Source organism: Cervus canadensis, chromosome 6, assembly GCF_019320065.1.
Source record: "Cervus canadensis isolate Bull #8, Minnesota chromosome 6, ASM1932006v1, whole genome shotgun sequence".
NCBI classification, from domain to species: domain Eukaryota; kingdom Metazoa; phylum Chordata; class Mammalia; order Artiodactyla; family Cervidae; genus Cervus; species Cervus canadensis.
In genome coordinates, this window is record NC_057391.1 from 36800198 (window position 1) to 36825456 (window position 25259).

The 25259-nt window shown below is 36.3% G+C and overlaps 1 protein-coding gene and 1 long non-coding RNA gene across 2 annotated transcripts in view; one reads left to right on the plus strand and one right to left on the minus strand.

Annotated features, from left to right (window-relative positions):
- BUB1B (BUB1 mitotic checkpoint serine/threonine kinase B) overlaps positions 1–20226 on the plus strand; it is a 51307-nt gene extending 31081 nt beyond the window's left edge. The window contains exons 12-23 of the mRNA XM_043471449.1: positions 415–464; positions 1620–1680; positions 1814–1919; positions 5855–6129; positions 9202–9335; positions 9629–9769; positions 10122–10222; positions 12754–12903; positions 14520–14662; positions 17201–17372; positions 18163–18269; positions 19676–20226. Coding sequence (XP_043327384.1) covers positions 415–464; positions 1620–1680; positions 1814–1919; positions 5855–6129; positions 9202–9335; positions 9629–9769; positions 10122–10222; positions 12754–12903; positions 14520–14662; positions 17201–17372; positions 18163–18269; positions 19676–19904 — 1669 coding nt within the window. The 3' untranslated portion in view covers positions 19905–20226. The remainder of the gene's footprint in view (positions 1–414; positions 465–1619; positions 1681–1813; positions 1920–5854; positions 6130–9201; positions 9336–9628; positions 9770–10121; positions 10223–12753; positions 12904–14519; positions 14663–17200; positions 17373–18162; positions 18270–19675) is intronic.
- Positions 18279–21895, minus strand: LOC122443382. The gene is made up of 3 exons (XR_006269995.1): positions 21779–21895; positions 21519–21702; positions 18279–18419 (listed from the first exon to the last, which is right to left on the minus strand). It is a non-coding gene; the product is annotated as an uncharacterized LOC122443382 (long non-coding RNA).
- Between the last annotated feature and the right edge of the window lie 3364 nt (positions 21896–25259).

Genomic DNA, 25259 nt, shown 5'->3' on the forward strand with positions numbered 1-25259 from the left:
TTAAAAAAAATAACGTATTTCTTATGATAACAACCAAATAATTTTTTAAATGATAAAACCACTCATTTCTACCACCAAAAGATGACTAGTATTAACATTGCTTTATTACTTTTCTATGTGTTGTTTTGGATTTGTTTATAAAAATGAAGGTATCATTCTGTAATCTGCTTATATTGTTAATGTAACTTGATGTCTGCTATCAAATATATTTCTATAACAATTCTAATGACTGAATGTTCTATCTTAAAGAATTTGGTTTAATGGTACTAGAATATTTTCTTTATCTTAGAATGAAAATTATATTTAATTTTTTTATTATATTTAATTTTTTAAAAAGCCTCTTGGACTTCTGAGAATTAAATTATTTGTTCTGTGGGTAGTAAGCCACATGTTTAAAAACAAGTTTCTTCACAGGGAAACATCACTTGCAGAAAACGTTTGGCAAGAACAACCTCATTCTAAAAGTGAGTTGTATTTGACAAGCTCATGAAGACCTTACTGATAACAAATGCATTATGTAACAAGTATAAATAATTTTACTGATTGTAGTAAAAGGAGGCAAAAGAAAGCAAAGAGGGGGACTCAGGTATTATAATCTTTGAATCATGGAATTCAATTTATTAGCATATAATTCAAGATAGGATAGACATTTGAAAGAATATTTTTGTAAAATAACTCATTGCTTAAAAATATTTGATTTTAAATGTAATTTAAATTTATACTAACTGTAAAATAATATTTCACTTTAGTTAGTACACTCTAGCTAAGCATAGTGGTAGCACCCGGGAGCCAAGACTAGAAAGTGGTTTTTTTGATAGAAAGAGTGGGGATAAGCTTAAAATTAAAGCTATTTTATATTCAAATTTGTTCTTTTCAGAAACATGTTAAAAGTGGTAGAAACATGAATATCCAGCTAGTAATTTAAAAAATTCAGTAGAATCTGATTAAACTTTAAGTCTAAAAAAATAAATAAATAAATAAACCTTTAAGTCTAACCACCAGTTTATAGGAAATGCAGGGCATAGAAGAACATATGAAACAAGAATATAATTGGCCAAAAATCCAGCATTATGGGGTAAACAACCCTGTTTCCAAAACAAAAAATTAATAGCAAAAACAAAAACCCTATAAAATAAAAGCAATTTAAGAGTCTATTTCAACTGGTCACAGTGTTTGAATCTACTTTGCATTCCTGATTCAAACTTTCTAAAAAGTTTTGGTAAAATGTGATACTTCTGACTGGATGTGTGAATTCAGAACTGGTTAATTCTGTAGATAATGATCATGTTTTGAGATTATGCTTTTTAAAAAGATGCTATCTCTAAGAAATGTGTACTGAAATATTTACATATGCAATGATATGGTGTTTTGTATTTGCTTCAAAAATAATTCAGATTTGAGTTAGATTTGGGGAGTAGTGATGGGGAATAAAGATGAAATATGATCATCCATGTTTAGATCATTGTTATTAAATGATCTTTTGTACTTTTGAAATTATTTATTATAAAAGATAAAATTGTTTTTCTGCTTTCAAACAGCAAAAATGTTAATTGACTTACTTGTCTTGAAGAGTAGGGCATTTACTCTAAAGAGTGTAAATTTAGTCTCTCTTTCTATAGGTTCCAGTGTACCTTTCTCCATTTTTGATGAGTCTCTTCTTTCAGAAAAAAAGCCTGTCAGGTTTGAGGGGTTTTTTAATTTATTTTGTTTCAAAAATTAAAAGTTTTCTATTATTGTAAATAAGGGTGAAATAGGAGGTTACTGTTATCTATGCTAAGAGAAAAATTGCTAAATGGGATATGTCTTTTTCTAGTCCTTCTGCAGCTCCCTCACGGGTTTTAGCCCAACGAAGACCTCTTGCAATTCTCAAAACTTCAGAAAGCATCACCTCAAATGAGGATGTATCTCCAGATGTTTGTGTAAGAAATAGTATCCCTAAGTTTATATAAATGGGCTAGTGGATAGTTCATTCATTTGTCATGGAAGTTTAGAGTTAAAATGAAAATCATTGGCTTGAAATAAGCACATGAAAAGATGCTCAACACTGTTGTCAGAAAATGCAAATCAAAATCATGGTGAAATACTATACACATGCACTTGGATGACTATAATCGAAAAGACAAAATAACAACTGTTGGTAAGGATGTGAAGTAACTAGAACCCTCATACGTTGCTGATGAGGGTGTACAGTGGTACTACCTGCTTGGAAAACAATTTGGCAATTCCTCAAAATGTTGACAATAGGGTTACCACATGATCCAGCAGTTCCCTCCTAGGTAAATATGTCCAAAAGAATTTTTAATTTAATTAATTTATTTTTAATTGAAGGATAACCAAAAGAATTATCATCACACAAAAACTACATAAATGTTCATAGCAGCATTGTTCATAATAGCCAATAACAGGAAACAACCAAACATTCATCACCTGATGCTTAGATAAACAAAATGTGTATCTGTAAAGTGGAATAGTGTTCAGCCATAAGAAGGAATGGAATATTGACATATCCTACAACATGGGTGAATCTTTAAAATACTTTGCTAAAATGAAAGCACACCTAAAAGAACACATATTGTATTCTGTTTATGTGAAATAAACAGAAGTCTTTTCATAAAGGCAGAAAATAGATTAGGATTTCCAGGGGATTAGGGAGAGTGAATTGGAAAGTGACCACAAATTGATATAGTGTTTCTTTTTAAGATGATGAAAATGTTCTGGAGTTAGGTAGTGGTGATGGTTGCAAGTGAGATAGTGGTGATGGTTGCAAAGCCTTATGAAGGTATAATACTAAAAACCACTGAAATGCACATTATAAAAGAGTGGATTTTCTTGTATGTTAATTATATCTCGATTTTTTTAAGTAGGGAAAAAAAAATCACTGTCTTCAAAGCCCAGGATCTTTTCTTTCATAAAAAAATTTTTGTAGCAATGAAAGTTATGTGAACGAACCTTTTTTATTTTTAGTAATGTTCTGTTTTAACCACTGTGTACTAGTGACCCTGCAGACATTCAAGTCAAAGTAAATAAACTTTATCAATGACATTTCATTGAAGTTTTAAGCCAGCATCTGGAAACTTGTCTTAATATTAAAGAGAACTGAGTATGTTTAATCTGAAGCTTATAAGGGGAGACATGATCAGTATCTATAATGATTTAAAACAGTATTAAATCAGTGTATTCCAATGAATCAAACATGTTTTTCTTTTTGTTTACTTATTTATTGAGGTATATCTTATACCCAATGGACCTCCCTCAGTAGCTCAGTTGGTAAAGAATCAGCCTGCAATGCAGGAGACTTAGGTTTGATCCCTAAGTTGGGAAGATCCCCTGGAGGAGGGCATGGCAACTCACTCCAGTATTCTTGCCTGGAGAATCCCATGGACAGAGCAGCCTGGCGGGCTACAGTTCATGGGGTTGCAAGAGTTGGACACGACTTAGCAACTAAAGAGAGAGAGAGCTCTTATATTGATACATTACACAAATATTAATTGTACAGCTAGGTAAAATTTTAAATATGTGAATATCCATGCAGTCTTCGCATATATCAAGATACAGAAAATTTGCAGCAACCCAGAAGAACCTCGGGAGCCATGTATGACTGAAGGTGCTGAGGCCCCATTCCAACTATACTGAATTGGAATTTCCAGAGATAAAATCCAAGCATGTATTTTTGTCTGTTTTAAATACTTGCCCAGGTAATCCTAATGTAGGTAATAAAGATGATGATGTAGAAGAGTAATTTTTACATATTGTATTCTGGAGAATACCACCAGAGAATAGGCTGGATTTGGAGGTAGTAGTTCTAGGTTCAGATGTTCAAGGATGGACTAAATTATTAAAAGGATATCTTAGGTTTTTTTTGTCTTAAACTTTTACTTGAATTTTGTTAATAGGTACTTACCAGCATTTTTTTCCCTAAAAAAAAATCATATTTAAAGTGTCTAAACTAATAGGACCATAAGTAGTATTTGCATAAAATGTATCCTTAGACTACAGACATCTATTTTACTCTAATCTTACAATTCTTTAGTTTCATCTATTGTTTCTTCTAGATGTATCTCTCAGTTCAGTTCAGTTCAGTTCACTTCAGTCGCTCAGTCGTGTCCGACTTTTTGCGAGCCCATGAATCGCAGCATGCCAGGCCTCCCTGTCCATCACCAACTCCCGGAGTTTACTCAAACCCATGTCCATCGAGTCGGTGATACCATCCAGCCATCTCATCCTCTGTTGTCCCCTTCTCCTCCTGCCCCCTCTACTTAATTATGTTTAGCCAGAAATTCATAGTATATGTCACATTGGTAATGATCTAGAAAATTAATATCTAGTATCAATGAGGGTTAAATGAAATAGGCACTTTTGTGTACTTCAGGTAAATGTATAAAGTGGTACAATATTTCTGAGGGAAGTTGGGCAGTATGAACAAATAGCCTTAATGTCCCATTACCTTTTTGACCTGATAGTTCTATTTTTATGAATTATTTTGAGAAAATGAACATATTCCTAAAGATTTAAATCTACAAGAATATTTAAAATAGTTTAATGATAGCAAAAAACAGGGAATAGCCTAAAACAGTTGGTCAACTTCTGATAGACCCACAGGGTTACCAACATGTTTTTAAAGAATTTTTAATAGCACAGAAAATAAAGTAAAAAATATAATGGTAACAAATAATATAGACTAGCATATATGCTGTAATTTCACTTGTTTTAAAACCTCTTTTTAAAATGCATAAAATGTGCTTGTGCGTGTTTCCTACCAGATGTACATGGTCATAGCATCTGTCTCTGGTTAGTAGTATCTGGGGACTTTCCAGGTAGCACGAGTGGTAAAGAACCTGTCTGCCAATACAGGAGATAAAAGAGATGCGGGTTTGATCCCTGGGTCCAGAAGACCCCCTGGAGGAGGGCATGGCAACCCACTCCAGTATTCTTGCCTGGAGAATCCCATGGACAGAGAAGCCTGGTGAGCTACAGTCCATAGGGTCGCAAAGAGTCAACACAACTGAAGTGGCTTAGCACGCACACACACAGTAGTAACTGGAGTGGAGAAGTGGGAGGATCAAGTGTGGGAGGGAGATTTTTTTTGCTACAGATTCTTTTAAACTAGTTGACTTTTTAAAACTATATACTTGTGTTACTTTTAAAGACAAAGGCATATTTTAAGTGTTTTCCATTATTTTATACTTTTTTTCCCCTTATTTTCTATCATCATGAATTATTTAGTTGCTAATTCATGTCTGACTCTTTGTGACTCCATGAACTGTAGCCCACCAGGTGCCTCTGTCCATGAGATTTTCCTGGCAAGAATACTGGAGTGGGTTGCCATTTCTTTTTCCAGGGGATCTTTCTGGCCCAGAGATCAAATCGATGTTTCCTGCATTGGCAGGCAGATTCCTTACCATTGAGCCACCAGTGAAGCTCATGATCATGAGTTTACCTTTAAGAAATAAAAATTAATTATTTGTTACAGAATAAGACTTAAAAGCTAGGAGGATAGTCGATTACCAGAATGTATTCTAGGCCAAAGCCAGAAGAAAAATGGTAGTGGTTCTTTGGCTCCTAGGTGAAATTGATCGAGGAATCAATTTCATTGAAATTGAAAATGAAAACATTGTCCAGTATTTTTCCTTTGTGTGGAGAAGCTTCACAGTGTATTTTTGATGAAATATAGTTTGCTGTTTTCATAATACAGAACCTTTTTCCTCAGATGTAAAGATGTACTTTTAAAAATTGTCTTTCTCTAGAGATTCTGTGTTAAAAATCACTTATCTAACATCTCTTTCGATAAAAAAGATAGGCCATTCATATGCTCATTGAAATGTTTCAGCTAAATTTTATGTGGTTTTTATTTCAGGATGAATTTACAGGAATTGAGCCCTTGAGTGAGGATGCTATTATCACAGATTTCAGGAATGTAACTATTTGTCCTAACCCAGAAGACACTTGTGACTTTGCTAGAGCAGCTCGTTTTGCATCCACTCCTTTTCATGAAATAATATCCTTGAAGGATCTCCCTTCTGATCCTGAGAGACTGTTGCAGGAAGAGGATCTAGATGTGAAGACCTCTGAGGACCAGCAAACTGCTTGTGGCACTATCTACAATCCACCTCTCAGCATCAAGAAGCTGAGGTGAATGGTGATTATAGGTCGCACAAACCAAATTGTTTGAGGGCTCTTATTCTGTGTGTGCTTGTCAATTATAGCCATCAATTATCAAGCTTTTACTACCTGCCGAGTACTGTGCTAAGTGCTTTACATGACAATTAAGCTCCTTCAGAAAAGTGTTAATGGGATTTAGTAATTTATTTGAATATGAGGGTTAGAAGTAAATTTTTAAAAAATATTTATTTATTTATTTATTTAGCTGCTCCAGGTCTTAGTTGAATCATGTAGGATCTTCCATCTTTGTTGCTGCATGTGGGATCTGTAGTTACAGCAGGCAGGATCTTTTAGTTGTGGCATGAGAACTCTTAGTTGCAGCAGATGGAACCTAGTTCCCTGACCAGGGATCAAACCCAGGCCCCCTACATTGAGAGCATGGAATCTTAGCCACTAGACCACCAGGGAAGTCCCATGGAAGAAGTAAATTGGGATGATTATGGTATCTTTGAGGAAACTCAGAAAGGGTACCTGATTGGTAGAGAAGAGGCATTTATTTGTCCTTTAATATTGAGTTTAAAATAATGACAGAGTAGCTTGATGCTAATTTTATTTTTTTATTTAATTAATTAATTTATTTTTTCACATTTATTTTTATTAGTTGGAGGCTAATTACTTTACAATATTGTAGTGGTTTTTGCCATACATTGACATGAATCAGCCATGGATTTACATGTGTTCCCCATCCCGATCCCCCCTCCCGCCTCCCTCCCCACCCCATCCCTCTGGGTCTTCCCAGTGCACCAGCCCTGAGCACTTGTCTCATGCATCCAACCTGGGCTGGTGATCTGTTTCACCCTTGATAGTATACTTGTTTCAATGCTGTCTCTGTGAACATCCCACCCTCACCTTCTCCAGAGTCTAAAGTCTGTTTCTAACTGTGTCTCTTTTTCTGTTTTGCATATAGGGTTATCATTACCATCTTTTAAATTCCATATATATGCATTAGTATACTGTATTGGTCTTTATCTTTCTGGCTTACTTCACTCTGTATAATGGGCTCCAGTTTCCTCCATCTCATTAGAACTGATTCAAATGAATTCTTTTTAATGGCTGAGTAATATTCCATGGTGTATATGTACCACAGCTTCCTTATCCATTCATCTGCTGATGGGCATCTAGGTTGCTTCCATGTCCTGGCTATTATAAACAGTGCTGCGATGAACATTGGGGTGCACGTGTCTCTTTCAGATCTGGTTTCCTCAGTGTGTATGCCCAGGAGTGGGATTGCTGGGTCATATGGCAGTTCTATTTCCAGTTTTTTAAGGAATCTCCACACTGTTCTCCATAGCGGCTGTACTAGTTTGCATTCCCACCAACAGTGTAAGAGGTTTCCCTTTTCTCCACACCCTCTCCAGCATTTATTGCTTGTAGACTTTTGGATAGCAGCCATTCTGACTGGTGATGCTAATTTTAAATAGGCTGTTAGAGATATACTTTTCAAAAGTATCTTGTGATAGATAGAAATGAATAAAGTAATAACGGGAATGGCATCAAGAGCCAGGGACTAATAAAATAGCCTTGTGATCTATCCATATTTAAAAGTCACCTAATTTAAACATATTCCAGTTTTAGGAATATTCTTTAATTTGCCAGTTTGTGCTTTTAAAGCTGTATTTTCAAACTGCTTTTAAAGCTGTATTTTCAAACTTTCTCCCTAACAAACTTTTCTCAGTTTCTAGCACATAGTCACCTTAATTTCCCATTTTCTTTCCTGACCTTTGCTTATTGAAGAATTAAAAAGTCCAAAGAAGAGATAAAGAGGAAGAAAGCTAGTGTCTTAAGCAGTTTTTCTCAATCTAGTTTAGAATAGATGTAGAATAAGGCATTTGCTATAGATTAGATTGTTGTTTAGTTGCTAAGTTGTGTTCAACTCTCTTGTGATCCCATGGATCTCTTGTGCCCGGCCAAACACCTCTGTCCATAGGATTTCCCAGGCAAAAATACTGGAATGAGTTGCCATTTCCTTCTCCATGATAGATTAGGTTGATAAAGCACAAATTTGATAGTTGGTGTTGCTCATCAACCAAGGTAGATAAAGTTACTTAGATTCTGATTATGAACCTTTTTTTTTTCCAGGAAAATAATAGACTTTAAAGTGTGATTTGAATAGTGGATACATTTTTTTTTTTACACTTTTGTTTACATTTACTTTTTGCAGCGTTTATTCTCAGGCCATAAGTTTTTGTTTCTTTGGTTTCTTCTAGGGTATCTTTTTCTTCTATGCAACCTCCTCTTCTGGTTTAGGAATGATTTGTTCTTTTTTAGTAGAATCAATCATCTCAATGTGGCAAGGAGAGCTCATATAGGTTGATCTGACCATGACCTCTCTTAAGTCCTGTGCCGCATCTTGGGGACCTTGTTCACCTGGAATGTGCTCACCTGGAATGAACTAAGCCCTTAAGTTCAGAATTACTCTCTGCATTTTTGAGCATGTGCAGTAAAAATTCAGCACTCTTTTTGGGCCACTGACCCTGCATCCAGCCCCACTATTTAGCCTGAGCCCACATTACCAACTCTACCATTGTACTGACAGAATGGTACACATTGTTTCTTTAAGGTGACATCCTTTAGATACTTGGTTGCCTTTTGGATATGCATACCCTTAATGGCCTGGGCAGTTTCAGGAATGTTCCTAAAGTGACCTGGAAGATTTGAGCCTCTTGATTTGCATGATTTTGTGGGGTTTTCTGGGTCAAAGGAATAGCACACAATTTTTAGAGGTCACCTCAGGCCACTTATGCTTCCCAGGTGGTTCAGTGGTAAAGAATCTGCCTGCCAGTGCAGAAGACCCAAGAGACTTGGGTTTGGTCCCTGGGTCAGGAAGATTTCCTGGAATAGGAAATGGCAACCCACTCCAGTATTCTTGCCTGGAAAATTCCATGGGCCGAGGAGCCTGGAGGGATACAGGGGTCACAAAGAATTGAATTTGATTGAGCATGCATGCAGGTCACTTACCTGAAAAGAGCAAATAAAATTAAAACAAAAATAAGTTGATATAAATTATCCCTTTGAAGACTGATTCATTTGTGGTTCTTTCAGCCCAATTATTGAAGACAGCCGTGAAGCCACACACTCCTCTGGGTTCTCTGGATCTTCTGCCTCAGTTACAAGCACCTCCTCCATCAAAAGTCTTCAAATTCCTGAGAAACTGGAGCTCACTAGTGAGACTGCAGGTAGGTTCATATATACCATTTGTGAGGAAATATCTACATCTGCATCCAGTGAGCACTTACTTATCAGAGCAAACTGAGGTATATGTATTTCTTCTCTAGAGAAGTTGCCATAAACTGTGAAATCACTAGACTAAATGAGTACAAACTGGATTCAGTATCATAAAGACCTGAGATAGATGAGTGTTGTTAGATTAACAGGTTTGATCATGCAGTCTTGGGGTTTTTTTGCCCTCCTCTGTTAAAATACCCATTTTGGTCTTAAGGTAATTTTTTTCTCAACTTTTTTCACCCAGACAGCCCTACTCAGTCACCCTGGTGTTCACAGTATCGCAGACAACTAGTGAAGTCCCTGCCAGAGCTGAGTGTCTCTACAGAGTTTTTTGTAGAAGATAGACCAATGCCTAATTTGGAAATAGAGAAGGAAATTGAATTAGGTAAGTATTATCAAATGCATGGCCTTTTGTGTGTGACAGTATATGAATAAGTGACTGACTATACTTCAATTTGATGCTTAAACACAATCAATATTTCTAGAATGTTAGAAACAGCATTATAGAAGTTGACACATTGATAAGTTTGTGTCCCAGTAATAATAGGAATTATATCTTCCCCTTTTTCAATTTTTTTCCCCCCTCTTTCAATTTTTAACAAATGATATTGAAAAGTATTTTAGATGCTACTAACTGGCAAATATAAAGTGCCTTTAGCCCTTAAACCAGGAAATAAAACCTAGGGGGCTATACACATTCACAGTGATTTTTAAATGGAATCAAACCTTCTCAACAGATAATGAGGAATATTACATTAGACAAGAATACCTGGTATGTGAAGATTACAAATTATTCTGGGTGACACCAAGAAACACTGCCGAGTTAACCATAATAAAGGTAGGACTGATTCTTTGTCATTTCATATAGTTCATAAATAATGTCAGTTGAAGCAGTAATTGTGATTCCATGGTACCATCAAATCCCTCTGATAGTCTAGGAGCTGCCTTATATGAAAGTCAGTGATGTATCAAGAAATTACTCACCATTATATGCCAAGATCTGATGTGAAAAATGAGAGGGTATTGTGTAAATCTCTTAATGTGTTCAAACATGTTAGGTATTCTATCAGTTTTATCTCCTTGAGGACATATTCTGAAATTTCCTGGCTTCCTTCAGTCTGGACAAGTTACATTCTAGGATTCACACACACACACACACACACACACACACACACACTATGTTACTTTGAAATTTCCATTCACCATCATCCCAGGATTCACACACACACACACACACACACTATGTTACTTTGAAATTTCCATTCACCATCATCCCAGGATTCACACACACACACACACACACACACACACGGCTTCCTTCAGTCTGGACAAGTTACATTCTAGGATTCACACACACACACACACACACACACACACACACACACACACACACACACACACACTATGTTACTTTGAAATTTCCATTCACCATCATCCCAGGGATTCATATTACCTCTTTTTTATACTGACACACACACACACACACACACACACACACACACACACACTATGTTACTTTGAAATTTCCATTCACCATCATCCCAGGGATTCATATTACCTCTTTTTTATACTGACACACACACACACACACACACACACACACACTATGTTACTTTGAAATTTCCATTCACCATCATCCCAGGGATTCATATTACCTCTTTTTTATACTGCCTAGTTACCTTGGATCCCTCTTGTTTGTTTTTTTTTTTCTTTCTTGATTTAAGTCCTCATAATTCAGTAGCTCCCTGAGAAAGGATGCATAGGATGTAAAATTTTTGAAACCTTGTATGTCAGAAAATTTCTTATTCCACATTTTTACTTGATTGGTAGTTTAGGTGGATATCAGAATTCTTGGTTCAAGACTTTTTTCCTTAGAATTTTGAAGATGAGCTCCACTAGCTTTTGGCTTGTAACCTTGCTTTTAAAATCTTTTGCCATTCTCTGATTTCCACTTGCCCCACCCCTGCTCCCCAGATCCTTGTAGGATCTTATGTTTGTCCCCAGGATTCTGAAATTTCACAGTTACATGCTTTGGTAAAAGTCTGTTTTCACCCATAATCTTAGGCACTTGATGGCCATTTCAATCTGGAAACTCCTTCAGTTCTGAGAAGTTATCTTCAAAGAAAAGATTATTTCTTCTCTCAGTCTTTGCTGTCCTCATTTCCTAGAATTCCTTTTGTTAGGATTAAGGGTTTCCTGAACAGATTTCTTTAAAAATCTTATCTTTTTTTCCCCTGTTTTCTCTTTATATTTTTGCTTTACTTTCTGGAATGTTTCGTCAACTTTATTTTCAGCCTTTTTACTGGGTTTTTCATTTCTTTTATCATGTATTTGTAAACGTTCTTTTTTATTCTCAAACTTTTCTTCTTTGTAGAATTCTGTTCTTCATTTCAGAGATGAAATAGTCCTTACCTCTCTGAGTATATTAACAGTGCTTTAATTTTGCTTTCTCCCTTCTTCATCTATTTTCTTTTGTCTGTTTTGATCTCCATCTTTTATATTTGAGGCTTTCTTCAAGTCTTTGGCTCTCTCTTCATATTTAAGTACGGGACTGTAGAAAACCAGTTAAAACTATGTATGTTGAGGGACCTTGACAGCTGTAGGCCTCACTGTACAATGATCTCATTTGACCTTCATGTTGGAAAACCCCCAATCTTTAGGTCTTTTCTCTTGAGCTTATCAGATACCTCAGAGAAAGCTTCTGGTTTCTTACCTAAGGTATATAATCCTGGCTGCTAGTCTCCTAAAAGGTTCATGGGGAAATTAGTCTGGAAAGTAGAAGGGCAGGAAGATACATCTTAACATTTGACATATAATAAACTTTTTCTTCTTTTCCATATGGTATTCCCACCCTCAACAGTGCATAAGTGTCCTTTAGTCTAGAGACCTTCTGTTTTATATTCTCTAGGGAAAAAAATAGTCTTCAAGAATGAAAGAGAGGCAGTTGTTAGGCTGGGCTACAGGAGCTGGAGGGGTAGTCAGGGGTCTAACTTTCTCTTTAACAGAGTTCAACAGCTCCAGTTTTAGCTCCACATTCACCCTTACCTCTATAGATAATTAGTGCTACCAGTTTTATATTACAGAAAGATGGTCTTGTAATATAAATTTGGTTGCTGTCAGCTTTCTCCACTGCTAGAATCAGCTTTCTTGTGTCTGTTAAGTGGATTAATATTACCTCTTAATATTCTGTTTCCAGCTTCCAGAATATCCTGCTGCTCTGTTCTTTACTAAAGGTTTATGCCTTTTCAAAATATCCCTTTTCTACTATTTCTGTCAGGATATCGGAAGGGCTGGAGGGAATGTTTTCAATCTGCCAACCATTACCATAGATTCTAATGTCTTTTTTTAAAAAAATATATTTTCTTACAGGTGTCTTCTCAACCTGTCCCGTGGGACTTTTATATCAACTTCAAGTTAAAGGAACGTTTAAATGAGGAGTGTGATAATTTGTGTACCTGTTATCAATACCAAGATGGCTGTATCGTTTGGCATCAATATATAAACTGCTTCACCCTTCAGGTTTGCAATAATATGGAAACATACCATTTGAAATCCTCAAGTAGAGAGATTTGTATGCCATTTGGCAAAGGAATTTAGTATACAATTCCTGTTAATCTTCTAGAAATAGGCTAATTAATTTATTTTCCGAAGTTATTTTGACCAACACCTTTTAACTCTTTATTGTGTCAGTTTTAAAACATAAAAGGAGACAGAATTGTGTAATGACCCGGTCATTTATGATCATCACCAGCTCATGGCCACTTTTGTTTTAAATTCCTGGTCTGATAATTCCAATATCCCTGCCATGTCTGGCTTTGATACTTGTTAAAATTGTGTTTTTTGTGTCTTAGTATGCCTTGTAATTTTTTCTTGATAGCCAGACATGATGTACTAGGTAAAAGGAATTGCCCTTTAGTAATTTGATGATAACATGTGAGGGGAAGGAAAGTGTTGTACAGTGCTATTATTCATCGTCTTTTGTAATGCGCATATGCCTTTGGACTGGGAACTTCACAACTTTCTTAGCTTCCTAAACCACCCCGCATACCTCCCACCTGCCCAGCTTAGGTGGGACAAAATAGCTGGAGTGGGCTGGAATTGGGTATTTCTCTTATCCAAGGTCAAGTAGACTCTGATAATATCCCAGTATGTTAGGCTCTGGTTAACTAGTGTCCCCTGAAGGCAGGCCTTATTAAAAAGAACAGAGTGCTCTGGCCTATTTCAAATGTTTCTTTTTCCCCTCCCCCTGCTGGAAACAGTAGGGGGGGGTTTTCTAGGATATTTACTGTGAAAACCTGATCTGCTCCTAGAGGTAAAATTCACAAAAATGTGGATGCTGCCCCTATACTTACAGATCCTAGGAGAGTTGTTGACGTTTTAGTTTGTTCAGCTTTTTACATGTTCGGACAGAGTAGCAACTTCCAAGTTCCTTACATGAGGAATGGAAACCAGAGTCTATTTTTGCCACTCTTGTTTTATCTGTACTACCCCTCTGGATTATTTTTAGAACCCAAACACAAGATATCTTTTTTTTTGACCATGCTGCAGGGCTTGTGGGAATCTCAGTTCCCCAGCCAGGGATTGAACCAGGACCCTTGGGAGTGAAAGCCTGGAATCCTAACCACTAGGCCACCAGAGAACTCCCTACGATATGTGATTTTATTCTTTGGAATGTTCTTAAGACAATTTTACGGCTTTTTTTTTTTTAAGTATTTTTGAGATTATTTCTCCTATCATTTTTAATTTTTATTATTTTTTTAATGTTTCTGAGATTATTTCATTTCTCATCTCTCTTTTTTTAAGTTGAAGTATAGTTGATATACAATGTTATATTAGTTTCAGGTACACAACATAATGATGGTTTTGCTGCAATTTTGATGGTAATATGAATTCTCCAAAATTTTTGGCATGAAGATAATTTTAAACTGCCATTTATATAGAGATCCTACTATGGGTTAGCCTTACCCTGTATGAACAGTCTTACTGGAGAGCAGCATTGTCAAAAATGGGACAAAAACCAACCTACAAAGGAGCCCACATTCTAATAGAGAACCAGGAAGAGTACAGAGCAGCAGTAAGCAAGGTATTGAATATGTCACCCCAATTTAAATAATTTTCTGTCCTTCTATTTCCAGGATCTTCTTCAACACAGTGAATTTATCACCCATGAAATGACAGTATTGATTATTTATAACCTTTTGACAATGGTGGAGAAACTACACAAAGCAGAAATAGTCCATGGTGACTTGAGCCCAAGGAGTCTGATTCTTAGAAACAGGTTGGTCCCTTTTCATTCCCTTATAATTCTGTCAGCTTTAGCTTAAAACATGGGTAGTTTCCCTTTTCTTTTGCCTTTTGATAAATACCATATTAAAGAATACTGTATGTTAAGAGGATATTTGCTTCCTAAAAGTCAGTAGTCACTGAGAATAGATTAAAAGTATTCAAAGGAAAAAAAGACACACATTGAGGAAATAATCCAGAAAAAAAGAATTAACTCTATTGTGATGATTCCTGTTAAGAGAGATGTAAAAGATAAATATCTGGGGAATGTGAAGTAGATTGTCTAGTGTTTCTTTGTGTGGGACCAGCGCAGAACCAGGTAGATTGCTAGCAAAGTTGAGGCACTGCTCAGTTTCAGAGACCAAAGTTTAAATCATACCACGCTGAGGTAATTGCCGAGAGAAGTAAGTAAAACCAGAGTGCGAATGCAAACCATGCCAAGAAAAGGGGCTTAGTGTTGAAATCCAGTTTAGCCATCAAGTTCAAGGGTGAGCACAGAGCAGGAAATAAGAGATGAAGCCCAGATACTCTTAAGAAAATATAGAAAACATTGAGACATAAACAAGGCAAAGATGGTCAACAATTTTTGTTTTACGGAAAGGACTAGAGGACCAGCACACCTTTCTAGTGGTCATTGTTCTTATGGTATTTGAGTAAGCAGTGTAGTTTAAAGATGCTTTTTCTGTCCCAAGCTTGTGACTTGGGTAAGCAGTTAACTTTCTCTTTGAGGTCTTTGGTGTACACTAAAAGCTGGAATCATTCTCTCCATTTCTTCTGACTACTTATTCTGTAAGAAGAAACTGAATTAGACTCCAGATCATAGTTGGCATGGAAATTAATTAAAAGAATCTCCAATGTATTCCTGCAATCATAACCAAAAGAACTAGAGCATCCTACCTTCCTTCCTGAGATGGTGGAGTCTTAAAGGCTTCCCCCAGCATAATACAGCAGCATTTCTCATCCAGAGTACCTTAGGTACTTAGTGCAGGTCTAGTCCAAGCATTTCAGGATTTTTATAGCTATTCCCCTGTAATTACCTCCCACCCAATTAAATACCAGTTACAGTCAACCAGTCATTGTGATCACCAAAAATCTCCCCATATGTTTCTAAATGTGAAAACCCCTGGTATAGTTTTTATTTTGACTCTGTTTCACAGCACTGAAATTTCAGAGGGATAGTACTGGAGTTTTTCTAGCTTTTCTCAGGAATTATAGGCAAAGAGATTTTTTAAGCCTTTTTAGGATTGGGCATTTGTATTCTGTATATTTAGATATCCTCTCAGTCCCCAGAGGACTCCAGAAAACCACATAGTGTTCAAGGGACATTGCCTTTTAATACGTCACAGCTTTTCAAATTTGATAGGAAAGTTTGTGTAGATTCACAAGGAATTGAAAGAGCCTTTTGAAATCATTTAATGCAGTTTCTACATTGTGTGTGTGTAAAATGAGATCCAAGAAAGTGGAATGTCTTGCCCAGGGTAACAGTGAATGGATGATTAGAGAGTTAGGAGACCTTTCTGCTTTTCATTATTCTAAGAAACATTTTCCTACCTCTCCCAAGTTTTGAAAATATTTGGGAATTACAGTTTTATGGCCAAAATGTAATGAAAAATGGGAACAGTTGTAAATTTTAAAGTAAAATAGATAATCTGGTGCTGTGGAGATGTGATAGGATTAATCAAAGCCTCTATTCAGAAATATAGGACCTGCCATTGATATCAATCAGGAACTGAGAAAGCAGAGAAAGAAAAGGAACACATAAAAAATAATCCATTTTTTCCTCATATAAATAGTTCCTATTATCTCTTTGGAGAACAGCTTTATTACATGGAGTAGGTAATTCCAAGGAAAATCAGTAGTGGATTAGTGCTATAAAGTTGTGTGTGTGTGTATTTTTTGAGGAAATAAGGATTGGAATTACAGATAAGAGTAAGATAGAGTATGGTATTAGTTTAATGTAAACAGGATAGTTTACAGTATTTTGTAAAGGTGTCACTTTACCAAAAAACAGTCTTACGTTTTTAATTAAACTCAAGGAAGGAGTCTGAATGACACTCAGAAAGCCTAATCTATGATAGTAAACAAGAAATGCTATGCCACCTATAAAAGCTTCATTTCCTCCATCATAATCCTTGTTAGTGTATGAATTATTGCTAGTATATATGTTAATATCTATAGTACCAAAAAAAAAAAATATCTATAGTACAAGGCCGAGGCCTGCATTCTGCTTCTAGTACTTAGTTTATATAATATGGAAACTTGATAAATGTTCTGCTGTGACCATGCACTTTGGCTTCGATACAGCTTATGCGGGTAAAGTACTCTTGACATTCCCCAGTTGGGTGGATACAGGCACTTCTCTTATAGGTGCATTTTCATAACTAACCACTTGAGGGAGCTATTGGCATAGCTAAAGCACACCTGCAGTACCTCCTTTTTTTCTTTGCTTTTTTTTTTTTTTTTAAAAAGACCAGCTATGCAGCTTCTTTCATGGCCTGTTTTTTTTATCTCCTTCTCTTAAATCTGGGCTTAGAATCCACGATCCCTATGATTTTAATAAGAACAATCAAGCTTTGAAGATAGTGGACTTTTCCTACAGTGTTGACCTTAGGGTACAGCTAGACGTTTTTAACCTCAGTGGCTTTCGGACTGTGCAGACCCTGGAAGGACAAAAGATCCTGGCTAACTGTTCTTCTCCCTACCAGGTAAGTGTAAAATAAGCCAGAGCAAATATGGAGAGGGTTTCTTAATCTCTTTCTTACCTAAGTAAGCCATGAAAGCTAGTGTTTACTGATACGATCTCTCCTGAAACAGATGACCTAGTTTTCATATATCACCAACTCAAGCAAAATGTACCATTTTTCTGTCACAACACTGAAGAATATACACACACACGTGCAGACACATGACTAACTCAGTAACCTAAGTGTCAGGGCCATTTCTACTACTTATCTGTGTTGTATTTTGTAAATCATTTTCTGTGATCTTCTCTGTAAAATAAAGACAATAGTTTGCTGTATGTACATCAGAATTCTTGTGAGGAATAAATGAAATAATGTATATAAAAAGAACATTAGGACAAATGTAAAGTGTTTTATATGGTGGCATTATATGCAAAAGTCCCATCTGACTCAGCTCTGGATATATGGCATTTGCTGATTCAATATATAGCATAACCGTGAACTAGTCATGTGCAACACATTTAGATCACAGCTGGAGTCCATGCATATTTAGTAGGTATACAAATTTCAATTTGACAGTCCAGGTATTTTTGTCATCTTTTGTTCTTAAGGATAATTCCTAGAGTTGGCTCTGCTGCTCACTTCTTTGGGGAGTTTCTCCCTTTACTGTAAGGATAAGGAACAGTCTACTAAAATGTATGTCATAAAATAAACTTAGCTAAGCACTATAATGCCTGTCAACGTCCTATATAAATAAGTTGGCATCATAGTAGCAGAGAATGATTTTAGCTGATAGTGCTTTTTGTGATTTCAGGTAGATCTGTTTGGTATAGCAGATTTAGCACATTTATTATTGTTCAAGGAGCACCTACAGGTCTTCTGGGATGGGTCCCTCTGGAAACTTAGCCAAAATATTTCTGAGTAAGTACTGGTGATTTCAGGGTCTTTACCTGTCCAAATGATCTTCTCTTTGTCTCCGGTGCGCTCTCTGCCTTGACAGCTTGTTTCTTAATCCAAATGCCATGCTTTCATTCATTTTAACCAGTTTTCATTAGCTCTTCAGTGGAGTACCTTGTGCAGGACAAAGGAATTATTAATAAAAAGGGAATCAAATGATTCAGCTTCAGGACATTATTTTGAACCTAGATATATAAATATGACATATAGGTTGACTAGAGTATGGAAGTCTCTCAGTTTAGAAGTCTTATAGAAACATTTTGTGAGAATAATTTTCTAGCCAATTGGTGTTAGTCTTATACCCCTGTTTAATTGCTTTTATGAAAAGGTAATAAGCATCTCTTGAAGAGAGTTAAATTTCTAAATTACATACTAATTTTAGGCTATTATTTATTTAATGAATGGATAAAACCAAAGCAGAGAATTGAATCTCCTTGGTGAGGAAGTAAATGCTCTCTTAATAAGAGTTGCTTGGTCTCAGAACCTTAGTATTCCCTCAAGCCTGCTCGTAATACTTACTAAATATCCCATGTTCCATCTTACCTTATCATAGCTGTTAACTTCCCAGAATAAGTATAACAATCTATCACCTACTAATAGATTCTTTAGTTAAAAGAAAAATCAGTATTGATACTTTAACACCACTTTACTTCCATTTTCCCCTCCCAGCAATTTTTCTTTACTCAGAATTTGGCCAGTCTTATTTGTCTCTAACATTTACTTTCAAAATAGGTTTGAAATATAATTAAGGCATAATGTAGAAGAGTTAGGTATCTCCAGTTGGTTATGGTCCTAGATGAGCGGAAGCAGGTAGGGGCAGATGGGATTTTCTAACAACCTTGCCTTATACAATAATAGAAGCTTATCTGATTTTTTTTTTAAAAAAAATTTTAAATACAAACATTATAGACTTAAGCAGTAGTTACTGCAGTCGAGCTTGAGATTCTGAGAAGGTTGTAAAGATAATAAACTACTGGGCAAGGGGAGAGAGGAAGCTGTCATCTTTCTAATGACCTAGATGTTAAGAAAGTTAGAGGAGAGGAGACAAATTTTGTTTTTCTTCTAGTTGTAGAAGAGAAGTGCTGCATCTCAGTACATGGAGGAAATTTATAGATTCAAATGAAAGATTTTCTTTCCCTTTATGTATGTTCATTGTATTATAATGTTTCCCACTGTGGTAGTCTTTTTTTTTTTTTTTTTGTAGTTTCACCTTGCACTTTCAAAGGGCACTACTTGAGTGATCTCTAACCCTAGAGTTAGGTATTACCTTAAACCATGTTGGTGCATAAATGTACCATTGAGTTAAACACAGAAAGAATTCAGACTCCTATATGCCTAATCCTGATGAAAATGGTTTTATATATTTTTAGGCTAAAAGATGGTGAATTGTGGAATAAATTCTTTTTGCGGATTCTGAATGCCAGTGATGAGTCCACAGTGTCTGTTCTGGGGGAACTTGCAGCAGAAATGAATGGGGTGTTTGACACCACATTCCAAAGTCACCTGAACAAAGCTTTTTGGAAAGTGGGGAAGTTAATCAGTCCCGGGGCTTTCCTCTTTCAGCAAGATAGGCAGTCAAGCTCACAGATTCCTGCCTAAAACCAATGGTTGTACTGTGGAACACTGGATCTGTATATGCTGCGATTTAATTTAGGTACACTACTAATACTTTTCTACTTTTTGGTAGAAGTATATTTCTAGGTAACTGGCATTTTCTGCTCAACAATGTACCTACTCTTGGCCTTGACTAAGTTGAACAAAGAACAGTTTTATTCTAAATGGATTCAATATTAATGGGTACCTTGCTGTCATTTAACACATTCGCCTCAACTTTTCCCTGTACTTTTCCCATTTGTAATTTGTTACATGTATCCTTATGATCACTATGTATTTTGTAAATAATAAAATAGTATTTGTTAAATTTGTGCTTCTAACATCTCATCTACTTTTTGCCAACTAAGATAATAAATAGCCTGATTATGCAGACAGGAGCTACTTTACCATGGAAATTTGTGTATTCTAGACTTACAACTATTATTATAGGATCATAACAATACAGAATAGCCAACCATTCCTGTAGGTGTTCCTGACTTTCCACTAAATGGTCTAGATTGAAAAGTAGATAAAATGGTTTATACAAGGCCGAATTTTCTTAAGTTTCAAGTGGTAAAGTTGTTTTTATTATGTCTTAATGTTTTCATTTTTTTATCCACCACGCCCCTTGGTCTCCTTATATAATCTAGTGGTGCTGCTGCTGGGCCTCTTGATAAGGGCTGTGTGAGTTAGGGGAAAAAAGGTTTTGAATGGACTTTAGCAACCTTTCAGAAGTGGAATGATCATCATTCTGCTACATGCAAAATGACTTGTTAGGGGCAAGGTTAATGAAGGATTAGAAGAAGGTTTTTCATTTGAAAAATTTGAAGAGGCAGAATGTTAGAATAAAAAGATGACTTTGACACATGGAATCATTTGGGAGTACATAGGTCTAGATGAAGCATTAGACCACTAAACAGAAGCTTGAATTACATCAGGTTTGGAGATAGGGAAGAAAATCAGTAGAAAAGGACAGTGAAAACTAACTATTTCATATCTAAATATCAAAATTATCAAAATGTTCCTCTTATGTTGGCGCCTGATTTTTTTTTTTTTTACTCTAGTTGTCACTGTTACTGCTCTAAAATTGCTGGAAAGCAGAAGATTCTAAGTATATCTTAAATAAAAATAGTTAAGCATATATACTTGAAGCACTGAAGCATGACTTGCATCTGAAGGATAATCAACTTAGAAATTTTTGCTCTTAACCAAAATATGACTTTTGATACATTTTCATGTTTGTTTCTTGTACAACTAAAGATATAAAATTATATACTGTATCTTTTATGTAACTGAACCCATCTATCCCTCTGCTGTTCTCTCATTTCTCAATCCACCGCTTTGACATGTAAAGTCATTACTCTGAGGCTGGATGGTAAATTTAGCTTCTTTCTTAACATAGGCTTAGCTTCCATCTAGTGAATTTTTCAGCAGCCTTGACAGCATGACTGACAAACCACTGCTTTATGGATAAAGCTTTATTTCTGAAAGTCTGCTCTGAGGAGAGGGAGGAAAATCTGAGGAAGTTAATTTATTAGGGAACTTGCAACTGTTTTGCCGCCTCTTCCTGCATCCCCCATCCCTTCTAATCCCTTCTTTGTAGAGGGAAGAAAATAGTACCTGATCAGTTAGGACCTATGATGTCTTCATTTTCTCTTAGCCTGAGCATAAAACTATAAAGTGGGCGCGTTTGCCTCATCCTTATAGTTTATGTTGCTTGTCTTGGGAGAAAGAAGCCTCTCTTTGGCTTCCTTCAAATGGTTATTTCTTGTCTCACTAAGGCAGTGATAGTGTAACGATGGACCTGAGGAAAAGAACACAGTTGAAAAGAGGATTTTCACTTTTGTTTGAAAAGAAACCATGGAAATATAGTGCCTCACCATTCACAAAGTGTGCATCCACTAATCTTCTACCACTGTTCGAGTCTTCACCCCCTGGGACAGCTCTACAACAAAGCTTCCACCCAAGTCTCAGTGCTCTGCTGCCAAACCTGAATCTGGAAATAAAAAGAGCTCCTATAGCATTAGGACTTCAGGCTGTTAGTTGGGCTGTTATCTCAAGATAGATAAGAAAGCCTTTCAGAGGGTTAGCAGAAAGCTCTTTGAAATGACTCTTGTATTTAGGCTAAAATCTTTAAGCAAAGACAGCAAAGAAATGCTTCTTTTCTATTGCTTTGGAAAAAGAATTCTTCCTCCAGCCTCACTAACTCTTACACCAAATTTGCTTCCAAACTGGCCCCTAAAATTAAGACTTCCCTAGTGAGGAAAATGCATTAAAAAAAAAAAAATTTAGTATGGCAAACTTCAATTTTAATGAGGTTCTTGATTCCACCAAAGACATAAGAAGCTACAAATATTTAATAGGATAAAGGTGGCAGTTCAGGTAGCTGGTATTGAAGCATGGATTAGAGTTTGAACTTAATTAGAGGATGAACCAGTACCAGCGCTAGTTCATACAGCATGCATGCAAGCTCAGCTGTGTCCTACTCTTTGCGACCCCACAGACTGTAGCCCGCCAGGCTTCTCTGTCCCTGGCATTTCCCAAATAAGAATACCAGAGTGGGTTGCCATCTCCTCCTCCCGGAAATCTTCCTGACCCCAGCCAGGATCAAACTCAGATCTCCTTGGCCAGGTGGATTCTTTACCACTGAGTCACCTGGGAATCCCTAACTCACAGCACCCTTGTGCACATTAGAAAAAGGCTCCTCCTAGTGGATTCAGTACCTTCCTAAGCACCATAGCTTGACTGGATTTCAGTCCCCACTTACCCTCTCAACCTGGTACCCTTGTGCAATGAATAAATTGCACTGCTATATGCAGTAGTCTCTCCTGTTTCACAACTACCTAAAAAAAAAAAAAAAAAAAAGATCAAAAACATTAATGTAAAAAGCTGAAAATATACTAGATGACTTTGTAATTTTTTGTTTGTGACATAAAACCAAGAATAAACCAAGAAGATTGCTATTTATCACTATAATAGATAAAAAAACAAAATCTAACATAGTCACCTATCTCCCCTCACCCCCACCAAAAAAAAACTCTAAGCTCAAACTAGGAATAATCACTTGCCACATGTTTGCATCATTTTTCATTTGCATTATCTCAAGGTCTTACAACTAGTCTCTCTGATTCCCCCACCCACCTCCAGTCAAAGCAGAACCCTCCAGTGGCTTCCAGTCTCACATAGCTCAAAATGGGAAGACTTCTCACAGCCTGCAAGACCCTACCAGGTCTAACGTGGCTATTCCCTCGCCTCTTCCCTGACTCCTTTTCCTTCCTCACTCCACTGTAGCATGCCCACCTCCTTTCTCTTCCTGAAACATGCCAACTAGTTTCCTTTTTTATGAACTTTTAGCTTTCCATTTCTTCTGCGTGGAATATTCTTTCCCATTACTTCACATGCGTTACTCCCCTCCTCCTCTTCAGGTGTCTTCTCAGATCGCCACCTTATCAGAGGCCTTTCCTGGCTGTTCTGTACAAAATACCATGCCTACCCTTATACACACTGCTGTTACTCTCTATAGTTCTTTACCCCGCTTTATTTTTTCCATACCTATCATCTATTTTTTCCATAGCATATCTAGAAATATATTTTATCCTTTTCCCCTGTATCCCACTACTAGAATTTAAGCTCCTTAAGGGCAGGGATTTACTTTGTTTTAACCCCAGTGCCTAGAGCACAGTCAAAGCACTATTTTATACCTAAGGTACAAAGAACTCTTTAAAAAATGAAAACCAGTAGAAATAGACAAAGGGGGTATGAACAATTCACTAAAAACATTTCAGTGGCCAACATGTGAGTTGTTCACTCTCATTCCTAATTAAATAAAATGCAAAATAAATGTGAAATTTTCATCATTCACATAGTAAATGGTTGAACATTGTATTTGTGAGGGTGAGTGGAAATAAACACTCAGATGTTATTAGTGGGAGTGCAGATTGGTACACTACTAGGAGGTGATTTGGCAATATTTATTTAATTTAAATCTGAGAAATTTTTCCTAAGATTTTATCTTAAAGAAGCATTGGCACAGATACTCAGAGATCAAGCACTGTTTGTAATAGTTGTCCTTCCTGCCTCCAAGTCTCATGAGTCCCACAGGGGTAATCAGTGCAACCAACCCTGGGAGAAGAGGAGCCTGAAACGAATGCAGAGGTAAAATCAGACCATTTCTGTAGATGGCAGTGGCGCTTGGGCATTGGTGCTGAAGCCCAAGTCTTCCAATTTGGCATGAGCCTGTAGAGATGGCAGAACCTGAGTTAGACTTTGAAAGTAGAATTCCACACATTTCAGCTTATGTTTAAAAAAAAAAAAAACTGAAGGGGAAAAAGTGTTTGTCTTTGAGGAGAGGGGCAGCGAGAGGAATGAAAAAAGGCTTTTACTTTTCAATTGTGCATTTCTGAGCACTTTGAACATTCTGATCACTTCTTTTATGTCTATGGGATAATCTAGGCTAAAAAATTATGGGCTGTGGTTTTGTCATCTTTTCCCTTCTCCACATTAAAAAAACAAAAGCCCTAATAAATATTGGGTTTCTGTTTTTTAAGCAGGAAATTTAGGAGACTTTATCATCCAAATATAAAAACAAGGTTAATTTGGAATTAAAATGAGAGAGTAAAAACAATTTTACATTATTGAAGATAATATATCTAAACTTCCATCTTTGGTATGTTAAAAATCCATACATGTTCAAATATTTTATAATGTTTCTATTCAAAATACTCTTTCTAAAATTATCATCTTCCTACGATTACAACTTCCTATGTCTGACCTGGGGTTTGAATGACAAAATTTGACTTTTTTCAAGACAAAAAGCATTTTACAGGTTTTATATAAAAGCTCATTGAGTTTCCACAAACTGACATAGTATGATTAAGAAAAGAACAAACTAATAAACTCAGGCTAAATGTCTGTAAGCATACTTTTTTCCATCAAAGCATACTACTTCCAACAGTCTTGCTCTTTAGAGGTTCCTATAGCAAAGTCTCAGCTGCCGAGCAGTGTTGTCCCCTAATTCAAATTGACTTCTCCATGGGAAGTAGTGGTTGCCCAATCACACTGCTAGTTCTCAAACCCCTTGTGAACAAAGGACTGTCTATTAACTTTATATAGTCCTAGAAATTAGGAGTGAATTAAATATGTAGTGAGTTTAAAAAAAAAATAGTGAATTAAAATGTGAAAAATGTGGCCACAAGTTCAAAAGCTAGTTACATCAGAGTCTTGGTGAGGAGGAAAAATCTCTCCTAGGCTGCAGATGTGTCTGGAATTGCCTCACTTTCATTTCTAGTGTGTCCCTTTGGGTATGTTTCTTTAATCTTACCGGCCTGTTCCTCTGATACATTTAATTGCTTCAGTCCTATA